This window comes from Vulpes vulpes, chromosome 9 (genome assembly GCF_048418805.1).
Source record: "Vulpes vulpes isolate BD-2025 chromosome 9, VulVul3, whole genome shotgun sequence".
Classification (NCBI taxonomy): Eukaryota; Metazoa; Chordata; class Mammalia; order Carnivora; family Canidae; genus Vulpes; species Vulpes vulpes.
The window spans coordinates 73,396,751-73,408,985 of NC_132788.1; the positions used below are offsets into that span (position 1 = coordinate 73,396,751).

A 12,235-nucleotide genomic window follows, 5' to 3' on the forward strand; every position below is an offset into this window, starting at 1 on the left:
TTCACTGCTCAAAGTAAGGGATTCACAGAAGAGTATCGCTAACTATGGTGTTGCGATTGGGATATGGGGAGTTGAATGTTGTCTGCAACCAACAATCCTTTGGACAGCCCATGTTAATATTCCCTATTTTCCTGGATTTGGTTAGGAGGGGGAAAATCCTTGAAAGGAAGACATGGCTGGCTGATGGACTCTGTCTTTCATAATGTATTCCTTCATTTTCCCATTCTCTCTCCTTCCTTCTTTCCTTCCTTCCTTCCTTCCTTCCTTCCTTCCTTCCTTCCCTCTTCCCTCTTTCTCTATTTCTCTTTCTATCTCCCTTTCCTCTTCCTCTTCTTCCCCCTCCCTTCCGAAAGTTTTTGCTAGGCACATGGCCACTCATCTAGACATCTAGAGCCTTCGCTTACCAGAACCCTTGGCCAAGTTGACCATATAACTGAGTTCTTAGGAATGGAATGTGAGCAGAAGTCCTCTGCCTCACTCACTCAAAAAAAAGTTAAACCCCCCACTTCCTCCCCAATAGGAAGATGCAACAATGAATCTGGCTACTTTGGTCCCAGAGACTGGAAGGCACTTGGGGAAGATAGTGGAGCTGTCCCACTAGCCAGGTCACTGGATGATGCCCTGAAGCAGTCATCCAGAACCCCAGAGAAACAATCAAGCCACACTTATTTTGGGTCTTGTACAACACTTCTACCTCTGCCTCAGCCAATACAGATGGAGTCCTTGTTTTCAAAAGTGCATCATTGTGTTGTACTTTATATTTGATTCTGTGATCTTAAAAATGATGCTTCTGTGTTTTCCTTTAGTGACTGTTCTGCAGAGAGTGGAATCAACCCCCTACCCAAAATTGATTTGCATTTTGGGACTGATGATGGTACACCCCCCAAAGGACATGACAAAAATTATTACTCACATCATGGGATTTTTCTGGTGAGAGTAGAGCAGGTGCAAGTCAGCCTAGGTGGCAGTAGGCAGGCCATTTGCTTGGTTTTAGCTTTCATTGTGGCCAAGAGGCAGAGTCCACATGAGAATTCCTACCTGCTGGGGCCGGCTAGTCCAGCTGTAGGGCGAATAATTAAGGGGAGTGTGAGGCTTGAGAGCACTCAGTGTTCAAATATCCAAATTGGGGTTTTCCTCTTTATTACAGTCCCGAAGTAATATCTTCATGAAAACCCAATAGCCAAATGGAGGAATAATCTTCAAATCAGAAATGGTCAAACTTACTTACACACTTTGGCCTTGAGAATATTAATATTCCAAACCTAAGAAAATGTGTGTAAATCCATTTCCTGCTGCCACCATTCTCAACTCAAATATGTCATCTACCCATGGATTAAGAAATTTTGAAGACAGGGAATGTCACTGAAGTCCATTACAATTGTAAATTTTCTTAGGATGTGTAAGTGAATTTTAATCTCACCAAGAGGTGCTGGATAAAAACTTTAAATGACAAACTTTCAGTGAACGACATTGTTTTTTTCCAAGTAGCAAAAAGTAAAGTAATATGCCATTAGCGGAAAACTAATTATGCCTTTGTATAATTGTGTTCCTTTCAATAGAGGCAGGTTATTAAATATATATCTAAAGGTGTTTAATTCTAATATCTTTATAAAACTTATAAGGTAACTTAGAAATTAAAAAAAATCTTTTGTCAGACCACATGTCACCATGTTCATAAAGGATTAGAACAATTATGCAAATCAAATTCTAGAAATAGCTCTGGGTATCCCATAATTCCTCAAGATAGATATGCTAATTAAACGGCTTGTGACTGTGGGTTGAAAGAATTACACACTGTACAGTTTCACTCTTTATGTCACTCTGCCAAATGAATACCTGTGACAGGGCTTCCTCCCTCTCTCCTTCTTCATCTTCTCCTGAGCACACTGCCACGTAAATTGGTCAGCACTCAGGAAACACATGGGGAAAATATATGGAGGAATAAAAGGAGAAAAGTGAAAAAGACAAGGAAAATTTTCATCGCCTCATGCATTTTCCATTTCATGATCTCTAGAGACTGTTCTAATAAGGCATGTATTAAGTCAGCATCGAAACTTTAATAATTTTTCAAAGCCTTTTGAAATTACAGCACATCTGTATTTCAAGAAAATGAAACCGTTTATTGCACTCTCTAGGTTCCAACACATGTCCTAACCAAAAAACAGCCTGTGCATCTCAGATAGTATACTCTGGCAGAAAATAAGATTCCCCATCCTAGAAAGCTACACACACTGGCAGAATTCAGGCAGTAGAAACTAATCAGGGAAATTTTAAGAGACATATTTAACCAACAGTTTACATGTTCACCTACAGCAGACTGGCCACTTAAATCTTAATTTATAAATGACCAAATTACTACTCCTAGAAGCTAAATAATTATAGCTTTAATGTACCTGTCTCTTTAATGTTACCAAGAAGGAGAATTGCATTTATGCCTTGACATTGCAACTTAAAATATTTCCGCATGTTTTCACTGCATAATTTGAAGTGACTTCAAGACTTGGGACTTTTAGATATAAATTTCAAGCTGTTTCTTTATCTGACATGACTGGAAGCAGGACACGGGGTGAATCAAAAACCTACTAAGTTTTTCCCTCCTCCCTTTTCCTTGACCAAAAACACAAAAATACCCTTTCTGTAGTGTCAACTGTACTCTATCATTCTTTTGGGAGGGAAGTGGAGTGGTCTTCTTAAGGACTACCTGTTTGATTTCTCTTACGTTCTGACTCCTCTGATCAATAATGTCTTTGCTGGCTCTTCTTGAGGTGAGATTTTGTGTAACTTCCTCCATTAAAATGACCACATTCTTTACTGGACTTGAATATTCAGAGACAAGTGGAACAAAAAATGCTGAGCAGAGAATTAGTGGTTTTATTTCACTTAGAGGAATTTACTTTAAAAATGGATACCAGGGCAGCCTGGGTGGCTCAGCCCAGGGTGGGATCCTCGAGACCCCGGGATTGAGTCCCACATCATGCTCCCTTCATGGAACCTGCTTCTCCCTCTGCCTGTGTCTCTGTCTCTCTCTCCTATCTGTGTATTCTCATGAATGAATAAAATCTTTAAAAAAAAATGGACACCAGAGTGGGGAGAATGTGGGAGTCAGAAGGTAATGTGAGAACCCAGGAGGAGGGGGAAGATGGAAACTGGAAAAATTTTGTTCCAGTCTTCTGGTTTTTCCTGCTTTCCTCATTTGGGTAACCAGAGATAGAGTGACTAGGGCCTGTCACAGACAATTGATTATGATGTCTGATCTCATTATCCCCAAGCTCTTTATCTAGATCTCCCTTTTGGCATCTATTATGTTCTGACTTGATTTGTGGTTTGGGGCATGTGTGCTACGGTCCTCCACTTGGCTTGCTAACTCATTAGCATGAGAACTGGACCTTCCACACTCCTGTGTCCTCCTGCCCTGCCCAACACAGAAACTGGCTTCCTATTAGCTTACAGTATCTATTGATTATGGTAGATGGATTCATTCAAGTGGTTTTCCATTTTCTTGTCACTAGATTTATGAAATCAAAATCGTAAACATACACTGACCAAAACCAGCCTAGTGATAGGTAATTTTTTTTAATTTTCTAGATTTATTTCATTCTGAGAAATCAAGTCAAGTATACTTTTTCCAGAGGCAAGTTAATTTAACAGTAAATAGGCTGAATGACCTGATAGTTGGAAAGAGTGAGTTAAATAAGTCTGGGTCACACCTGGGTGGCTCAGCTGGTTAAGCGTCTGCCTTCAGCTCACGCCATGATCTCAGGGTCCTGGGATTGAGCCTTGCATCAGGCTCCCTGCTCAGCAATAAGCCTGCTTCTCCCTCTCCTTCTGCCTGCCACTCTGCCTACTTGTGCTCTCTGTCTGTCAAATAAATAAATAAAATCTCTTTCTAAAAAGTCTAATTTTTTTGACTTTGTAAATACAGTTCCAGGATATCTAGCATATCTGTCAAAGGAGTGAAGGGTATTGAATATTTTAAGTATTGTTGCAGTTAGTTGTTGCTTCAAAAAGGAACAATATTAGTGCCTGATGCAATAGTAATTTTTATTTTAAGACCAGAAGTTTGTAGATATGAGCTTGTTTGTTTGGTTAAGCAGCTCAACAATGCCAAAATAGTTGCCTGCTCTTTTTATCTTTCTGGTCTGCTACTTTGACTATGTTGACAGTATCTTTTCTCATGGCTGCAAGATGGCTGCTGTGGCTCCAAGCATCTAATCCTCACCAAAAACATCCCAAATGAAAGGAAGTGGTGGGGGTGGAAGGGAAACAAGAGAGCTCTATTCGTGGGCTAGGCTGGCCCCAAATGTCTTGTTTAGTTGGACAAAAGGCTTAAAGAACCACTTGGACTCAGATTGAGTTTGCTTTAACTTCCATTCACTCCAGAAGCAGCTAAAAAGTAGTGCAATAGTGGTCTAGTATGTGGGTGGGTAGAGAAGGTTTCCCATTACCTCCTTTACCCCTCATAAAGGGGATCCTGAAACTCAGCAGTCTTGGCAGGTGACACAGAATGACACATCTGCCAGGTGACTGGAGAACAGCATTTTTCATCCACTACATTTTATAACCTCAGCCATGTTGGCATGCAGACAACTCAAAATGCCAGTAAGACAGGAAGTTTGCTATTCAACCCACCGTGGCACTCGGATCTAATGAGTGGGTTTGGAGACTTGAAAATTTTTCAGGGTCTGCCCTAGAATGATCTCTCCCTCTCCATGGAAGCTAGTTCACCTTTTATGTCTTGGAATTAACCTCTTATATCTGAAGGTTTAGTAGCAACTGAGTTGGAGAACAAGGGAGTGAGGACTTTGGATCCAAGGAACAATACATGTAAAGCCATGTTGGTACAACACAGTACAATCTTTTCAGGGCACTGGCAGTGATGGAGTAGCTGGAGGACAGTACCTGGGAAAGGAATGGGAAGAGATGATACCCAAGGGAGCTGGGAGTCACCGGCATGCATGAGGATTCATGCAGGTAAACACATTGTGCCAAGAGAGTTCAGAGGAGGGTGGCTGGGCCAAGAAGGGCTTGTCTACAAGTCTTAGATCTGGGTTCAGTACAAACTCAATGGTCATTCAGGACCCAGGGGTATGGATGTACAGGCGAATTATGCCTGTGCCATCCCAGGTCTTAAATATTGTGAATATTGCCTCTACCCTGGAGGGGTTGGTTAAGGATTCCCAGACAAAGAAGAGGACATGGGCTTTCCAAGGAGAGCTTATACAAAGGTCATCAAAAAAGGAAGAGCTGGAAATGCACAGAGAGGGTGATGCCAAAGTCATGGGGGGCCAGACAATGAAAGGGTTTCAGTGGCAGGCAAAGAAGTCCCGCTCTATCAAGTACGCCTTTAGAAATATTGAAGAGGGTAGACCCAATCCCGCGCATCCAATCATCCCCTGCAAAAATAAACCGCTAACTCCGCCCTAAGAGCCAGAACCCTTTTATCTCTTAGTGGGCAGGGCTTTTGAGAAGGTAGGGGGTGGGGGTGAGACCAAAGACTTGGCAAAATAATTTATTTCTCTTTAAAAGAGGGAGAAAGAAAGGGAAAAAGGAAAGGAAGAAAGGAAATGGAGGGAGGGAAAAATGGAGAAAGGGAATAAAAGAAGAGGAACAAAGAAAAGAAGGAAAGAAAAGGGCAGTGGAAACCAATATGGTGAAACTGACAGATTTGTTAAGGTTGGATAATGGATACAGAGATTATTTGCCATTATGCTTATTGACTTATATGCATCCCCACTTGAGATATTTTTTTAGAAAGGAATACAGGTGGAAATGTGAATACCTAATCCTTTCTCTGCAAAGCTTTTAGACATATATCAAAACACCTAAAAATTCTTATTTTTGACCCAGTAGTTCCATGCCAGGACATGCTGATGAAGATTTATACACAAGAAATTTATTGCTTCAAGGGCAGTGACAACGTGTTTATCTCGGGGGGGTGGGGGAATGTGCTAAATTAACTTCCCAAATAAACAAACAAATGAGCTATTTCAAAGGAAGTCTTCCCCCAAAGACCTTGTACCTGTCCTGGTACAATGAGTAGAGTATTCTGAAACACAACTAAACTTGTTCTTGATGCTGTCTTATTAATATAATTAGCAATCAAAGTACATGTTAATAAATTCATTGATCCAAAAAGCTGTTGAGGTGTGAGGGGCTTTTTGCCTCTACACACTATTCCCATAGACCGCTCCTTTCTCTGCCTCTTTTTGTTCTTCTGTTCCCTTTACAGTTGGCTGTCATTTCTCATTATTCTTCACCTGAACACTTATTAGAAATCATCCATCTAGTCAGAATAAAACACAACAAAACCAAAACCAGATAACTAAGTTTGTAGACATGGCATCTAAAGTAAACCTTTGGGCAGCCCTGGTGTCTCAGCAGTTTAGCGCCGCCTTCGGCCCAGGGTGTGATCCTGGAGATCCAGGATCCAGTCCCACGTCATCGGGCTCCCTGCATGGAGCCTGCTCCTCCCTCTACCTGCGTCTCTGCCTCTCTGTGTCTCTCATGAATAAATAAATAAATAAATAAATAAATAAATAAATAAATAAATATTGAAGATATTTTTTAAAAATAAAAAATAAAGTAAACCTTTGTCTGAGCAAAGGCCTGTTGGCATATCTCCAGCCAACTGGTGCCCTTTTTAAATATGTTCCTTCTTGGGTCCAACCTCAACTCCTCTTAATAAGAATCTCTGAACTCTGCAAGCCCTTCATGTAATGCTAATGAATATTAAAATTTGAGAATCATTGGCTTACAGATTTTTCCTATGAAAAACAGATTCATAGGAATCTGGGCAGCCCCGGTGGCCCAGCGGTTTAGCGCCGCCTTCAGCCCAGGGTGTGATCCTGGAGACCTGGGATCAAGTCTCACATCAGGCTCCCTGGACGGAGCCTGCTTCTCCCTCTGCCTGTGTCTCTGCCTCTCTCTCTCTCTCTGTGTGACTATCATAAATAAATAAATAAAAATTAAAAAAAATACTAAAAAAAAAAAAAGAAAAACATATTCATGAACTTAAAGCCATATATATACACAGAGCCAAAGGGTTGTCTCAACCATCAGACTGTGTAAGGCTGGATGTGTTCAGGAGTCAGGTGACTTGGTACCTGAGCCATGCCAGGTGCTAAATATTCTGAAAATCAGAGAATGATCAGTGACTTCTATTTTTTTGAACTTGGATCCCTGGGGGTGGGGGCATTAGATGAAGTTTACTTCCTGGGCCTGTCTTCAGGTTAGCTGAAATCTGACAAGTGGCCCTTGGATAATTAACATCTGGTCTCATGACCTGAGGAGAAATAGTGTAATAGTTACTCATATTTTCCAAATATGAGACCGTCTTCACAGAGTGATTGTCTTTTATAGACAAAATAATGCATTTCTCAGAAATAAATGAAATTGGCTACACCCTCTTATTATGACTTAACTCTCTGGGACTGAACACATATTAGTTGATATGCTCAACTATAGCAAATTTCAACATATTTACTGTACCCTTAGCTATTTTGATTAAAATGCTCAAACCATGTTTTTGTATGTTCGTTTTAAAAAAGTCATAAAAACAGTATATACATCTACTGCTTCTTTCCTTTAAACAGAACATTTGCAGATTCTTACTCTGCATTTTAAGGCTCCAAATGTCTTAAATATGCTGGTGGTCCACTAAACTAAACAGACATGCACTAAAAGGATAATGGAACATGAATACCACATTTAGAAGTGTCTTAGTACCAGTCACAGCCTCAAACAACAGCAACAAAAAACCACTCCAGAATGAAAATACTGGTATATTTGTATAATGCAAAGAGAAATACAGATATAAATCCTCAAAACGGAAGGTACATTAATAAAAATGTAGCATCATAAGCAAAAAATATTATACAGTACTTGCAGAATTTAGTCTTTCCATTTAAGATTACAATGTGTCTAACAAATATTTAAAATTATGGTTGTCATTATTAATTTAAAATATCCATCAGATGAACAGCACAGCTTAACCTAGCAAACATTTTAAGGAAATGCTTTGTCTTGTAGAAGTAGAGTATCATTATATTCCATTCATTTATACCATGAACAAAAGAACACTTTTCAAAGTGGAAATTAGTTTCTTAAGACAACAAAACTGGGCTTCTCAAAGCACAAGCTGTTTCCATAAATGTATTTTAATTTTTATTGGCAAAAAATACCTAAGCAGTTCTGATTTAGTACTCTGCTTCTCAGAGCCTTCCCATTCCGTGAACCACAATCAGTACAAAAACATGCAATACTGTATTTTCTCCACACCATCACTAACCAAAACACTTTTACTCTTTTAAAAGTTACAATTTTACAGAAATGTTTCCACTCAAGATTGGTATAATACAGAGAGCAGTTGTTGATGTGTATTTTATAGTAGTAGAAAGTAAGGTAGGAAACAAATCCTGTTACTGCTTTAAAAACACTGCCTTGCTACTTTACACTCCCATTTCTGCTCTTTAAGTTCATCATCAATTACCGAACAAAGTTTTCAACACTTTCAAAGTACCAGACCTGACTCCACGGCCGCTGGCAACTCAGAGGGAACTCAAGACAATCTCCCCCCTTCCTCCTGCTTTCCAACAGAAGACCCTCAAGAAATCAAACTCGTGAAGTCCTCCCTTGGTTCCTCTACTTCACTGCGAAATGTAATGCCACTTGAGGTTGTCAAAAATAGCTTCTGTAGAAAACTGGCCATGGTCTTTAGGAAACGTTGCATGAAGAAAATTAGTTTAGCCTTTATTTAAAAAAAAAAAAAAAAAAGGAAGGAAGGAAGGAAGGAAAGAAAGAAGGAAAGAAAGAAAAGAAGGAAGGAAAAGAAAAAAAGAAAGGAAAAAAAAAAGAAAAAAAGAGAAGAGAAAAGAAAAAGAAGAAAAGAAATAAAGTGGGGGGGGGGGGGACACATGGAATAAAGGACGTCAGTACCAGTACAAAGACTCCAAGGCCTATTGTCAGGATGAAAATATACTTAGTAGGACAAATGCACGGAGCTGGGGTGGGGCTGGAACATTGAAACCCATCCCTCCCCCCAGTCCACCCCACCCCACCCCACCCCCCCCCGAAAAAAAAAAGTAGTCTGTACAGTCCAAGTGCTCATGCACTTTGGAGAGTCACTTTGAAGGCAGCTTAGAAAATGAATTAAGGGGCCTAGAAGAGGGAGCAACGACATCACGGTCCGAGCCAAGGGGGAAAGGCGGGGGGTGGGTGGAGGGAGGGGAGGGACCCCCCCTTTCATAAGCCGATGCCTTTCAAGTCGCAGGGGAGCGCGGCCTGGGTGGTCTGCGGGCTCTGGCAGCAGGGGAACTGGGCCCTGAAGCAGTCCCTCAGCTCCCTGTTGAAGAGGAAGCACACGACGGGGTTGATGCCGGCCTGGGCGAAGGTGAGCCACACGGAGGCCGTCAGGTAGGCCTGGGGGACGGCGCCGGGCCGCACCAGGACCCGCAGGTAGCTGGCCACGACGTAGGGCCCCCAGAGCAGCAGGAAGAGCAGGGTGACGGCGTAGAACATCTTGCACAGCCTCTTCTCGGTCTTGAACTCCTCCAGCACGAGCAGGCGGCGCGCGCCGCGGCCGGGCCCCGCGGGGCGGATGCCCACGAGCGCGGGCGGCGTGGGGCCGCGGCCGAAGCCCGCCGTCCAGTTGGCGGCCGCCTGGCCGGTGGCGCCGGGGCCGTGGAAGGTCCAGTCGTGGCTGACGGCGGGCACGAGGCGCGCGGGCCGCATCTTGCGGCGGTCGTGGATGAAGAAGAGCAGGCGGAGGTAGACCAGGTGCGTGGCGCCCACCACCACGGCCAGCAGCAGCAGGAAGCCGAGCGCGCCCGGGGCGCCGTCGGGCCGCTGCTCCAGGGCGCAGGGCGCGTCCTCGTCCTCGCCGCCGCCGCCGCCGTCCAGCACGGGCGGGAAGGCCGCGGCCAGCGCCAGCGCCCAGGCGGCGCACACCAGCATCGCGGCGCACGGCCAGCCGGCCAGGCGCTCGGCGTAGAAGCGGTGGTGCGCGATGGCCAGGTAGCGCGTGACGCCCACGCCCAGCAGCAGGAAGGCGGCGTGGAAGCAGAAGAGCGCGGCCAGGAAGGCCAGCAGCTTGCAGCCCAGCGCGCCCGGCGGCGCCCCCGCCGCGGCCGCCGCGCGCCTCGCCGCCAGCATGACGGCCGGGAGGCAGGCGAGCGCGCGCAGCCCGTCGGCCAGGCACAGGTCGAGCAGCAGGTAGTACGGGGCGCGGTGCAGGCTGCGCTCCCGCACGATCAGCAGCGCGAACAGCACGTTGCCCGCCAGGCTCACGCACAGCAGCAGGCTGAGGGTGGCCAGCTTGAGGCCCAGGGCGGCCGCCTCGCCCCCGCCGCCGCCGCCGCCGCCGCCGCCCGGCTCGCTGGCGTTCGCCATCGCGGCCTCCGCAGGCCGTGCGCTCCGCTCCGCCCGGGGCGCTCCGGGCCTCGCCGCTCCCGGGCCGCGCTCCTCCTGCTCCTCCTCCTCCTCCTCCGCCTCCTCCGCCGCCTCCTCCGCCGCCGCCGCCGCCGCGAGCTCCCGGCCGGCGGGGCTCAGCCCGCGCCCCGCTGGCCCCTCCCGGGCTCCCCGAGCCGCCGCCGCGCTCGCGCTCCCGCTCCCGCTCCCGCTCCCGCCGCCGCCGCCGCCGCCATCTCAGCAATGATGCGCGCAGGAGGCGGCGGCCACTCCCTGCGCCCCGGGCGCCGCGGGCTTCACTGCGGACAGGGCCGCGCCGCCGCCCGCAGCCCCCCGCATCCTCCGCCGCCGCCGCCGCCGCCGCCGCGCCTCTAGGCTCTGCCCCCCGCCGGGCCCGCCGCCGCCGCCGCCGCCGCTCCCGCTCCCGCTCCCGCCGCCGAGCCCCCTCCCCTCCGCCGGAGCGCGCAGCGTGGCCGCCGCCGCCGCCGCCGCGTCCGGGCCGGGCCGGGCTAGCCGCGGGGCCGGGAGGGAGGCAGGGCCCAGGACGCAAGGCGGCGGCGACCAGTCGCGTCTGGCCCCCCAGGTAACGGGGGTCCGGCGGCGGCGTGCGGCGCCCGCGCTGGGGTCACGGGGCCGCGCGCAGGGGGCGGTGGCGGGGGCGGGCAGGGTCCGGGAGGGCCCCGGGGCGCGGGCGGGGGCGGGGGAGGGGGCCGCCCGCGCGCTAGTGATGGGCAGCAGCGGCCGGTACCATCGCAGTATCCCGTGGCCGCTGCCGTTCAGGTGAGCGCTGACGTGGGGGGGGGGGATGGTAAGGGGGGGCGGCAGGTTGCTGCGGGAGCTTCGCGAGCCTTATTCCCCTGACGTCCGTTCACAGCCACCGCAAAGTTGGTCCCATTCGTAGCATCACCTGAATACCCGAGGGCGCAGAAGCTGGGGGCTCCCGGGACTTGAGGGCCAGTAAGCGGGCCCGGGCTGGGAGTCCGGTTTCACCAGGTCTGACGTCCGGGGCCGGACTCCCAGCGACGCTGCAGCGCGCCCTGGCTCCGGGCCTCACCTGTGGTCCCCGGGAAGAATTACATGGCAGGGGACAGAAATTCAGCTTTTTCTCCGAAGTGCATTGGAACGTGCACCCCGTGACACCTCCCCGTCCCCCCTACCCCCAACGGGAGTCTGTTTTCTGGATGATCCTGAAAGGGCAGCCCCTGTTCCCATCCTGAAACACACCGGACCCTCTCAAGGCTTTGCACGTGCCATTCCCTCCGCCTGGTCCAGCCCCTCAGCAGGCTTCCCACGGTGTGCGCCATCCTTCTGACCAGTCCGCCCCCTTCCATAGCCCTGCCTGCTCATTTTCTTCAGAGCCCTTATCGTTTATCATTTCATAGATTTATTTATTTACTTATTTTTTAAAATTCTCTCCTTCCAATCAGTCTGTAAGCTCCATGAAGGCAAGTGACCATGTTTGGTTTTTTTTTTTTTTTTTTATACTACTGACTTTCCCAGCCTAGCAAAGTCAGAATCAAGGAATATGTTGTTTCTCAGGTACACTTTTTTTTTTCTTTTATGCAGAGCATTATTTATTGTCCACCTACTGTGTGCACCGCACGCAATTTCATGGGCATTTCCAAGACAACATAAGATCATAGAAGGCCTCGGCCATCAGGCCTAAGGAGTCTAAATTTCAGTCTAGGCAGTGAGGTGACCTGAAGTGTTCCAAGAAGAGTGACATTGTTAGAGCTGTGCTTCAGGAAGATTCTGGTAGCAGTAGTGCTTAATTAAGAGGAAGGACAGGGTAGAGCTTGGAAACAGGCTCAGAGCCCCAGACTTTAATGTG

The 12,235-nt window shown here is 47.6% G+C and overlaps 2 protein-coding genes across 4 annotated transcripts in view; one reads left to right on the top strand and one right to left on the bottom strand.

Annotated features, from left to right (window-relative positions):
• Positions 1–7,761: 7,761 nt before the first annotated feature.
• Positions 7,762–10,461, bottom strand: GPR27 (G protein-coupled receptor 27). The gene has a single exon (XM_072720432.1). The coding sequence runs from the start codon at positions 10,384–10,386 to the stop codon at positions 9,241–9,243; it is 1,146 nt and encodes a 381-aa protein (XP_072576533.1). The 5' UTR covers positions 10,387–10,461; the 3' UTR covers positions 7,762–9,240.
• Positions 10,074–12,235, top strand: part of EIF4E3 (eukaryotic translation initiation factor 4E family member 3) — a 69,132-nt gene continuing 66,970 nt past the window's right edge. Inside the window, exon 1 of one of the 3 annotated variants that reach the window (XM_072720435.1) lies at positions 10,074–10,209. The gene's annotated coding sequence lies outside the window, so the exon portion shown is untranslated. Of the gene's footprint in view, positions 10,210–10,844; positions 10,988–11,028; positions 11,185–12,235 lie in introns of those variants that run through there. The other 2 variants (XM_072720434.1, XM_072720436.1) reach the window with 2 other exon arrangements.

Coding starts and splice junctions, on each gene's coding strand:
- GPR27 (XM_072720432.1), bottom strand. CDS start 10,386: ATGGCGAACGCCAGCGAGCCGGGCGGCGGCGGCGGCGGCGGCGGCGGG.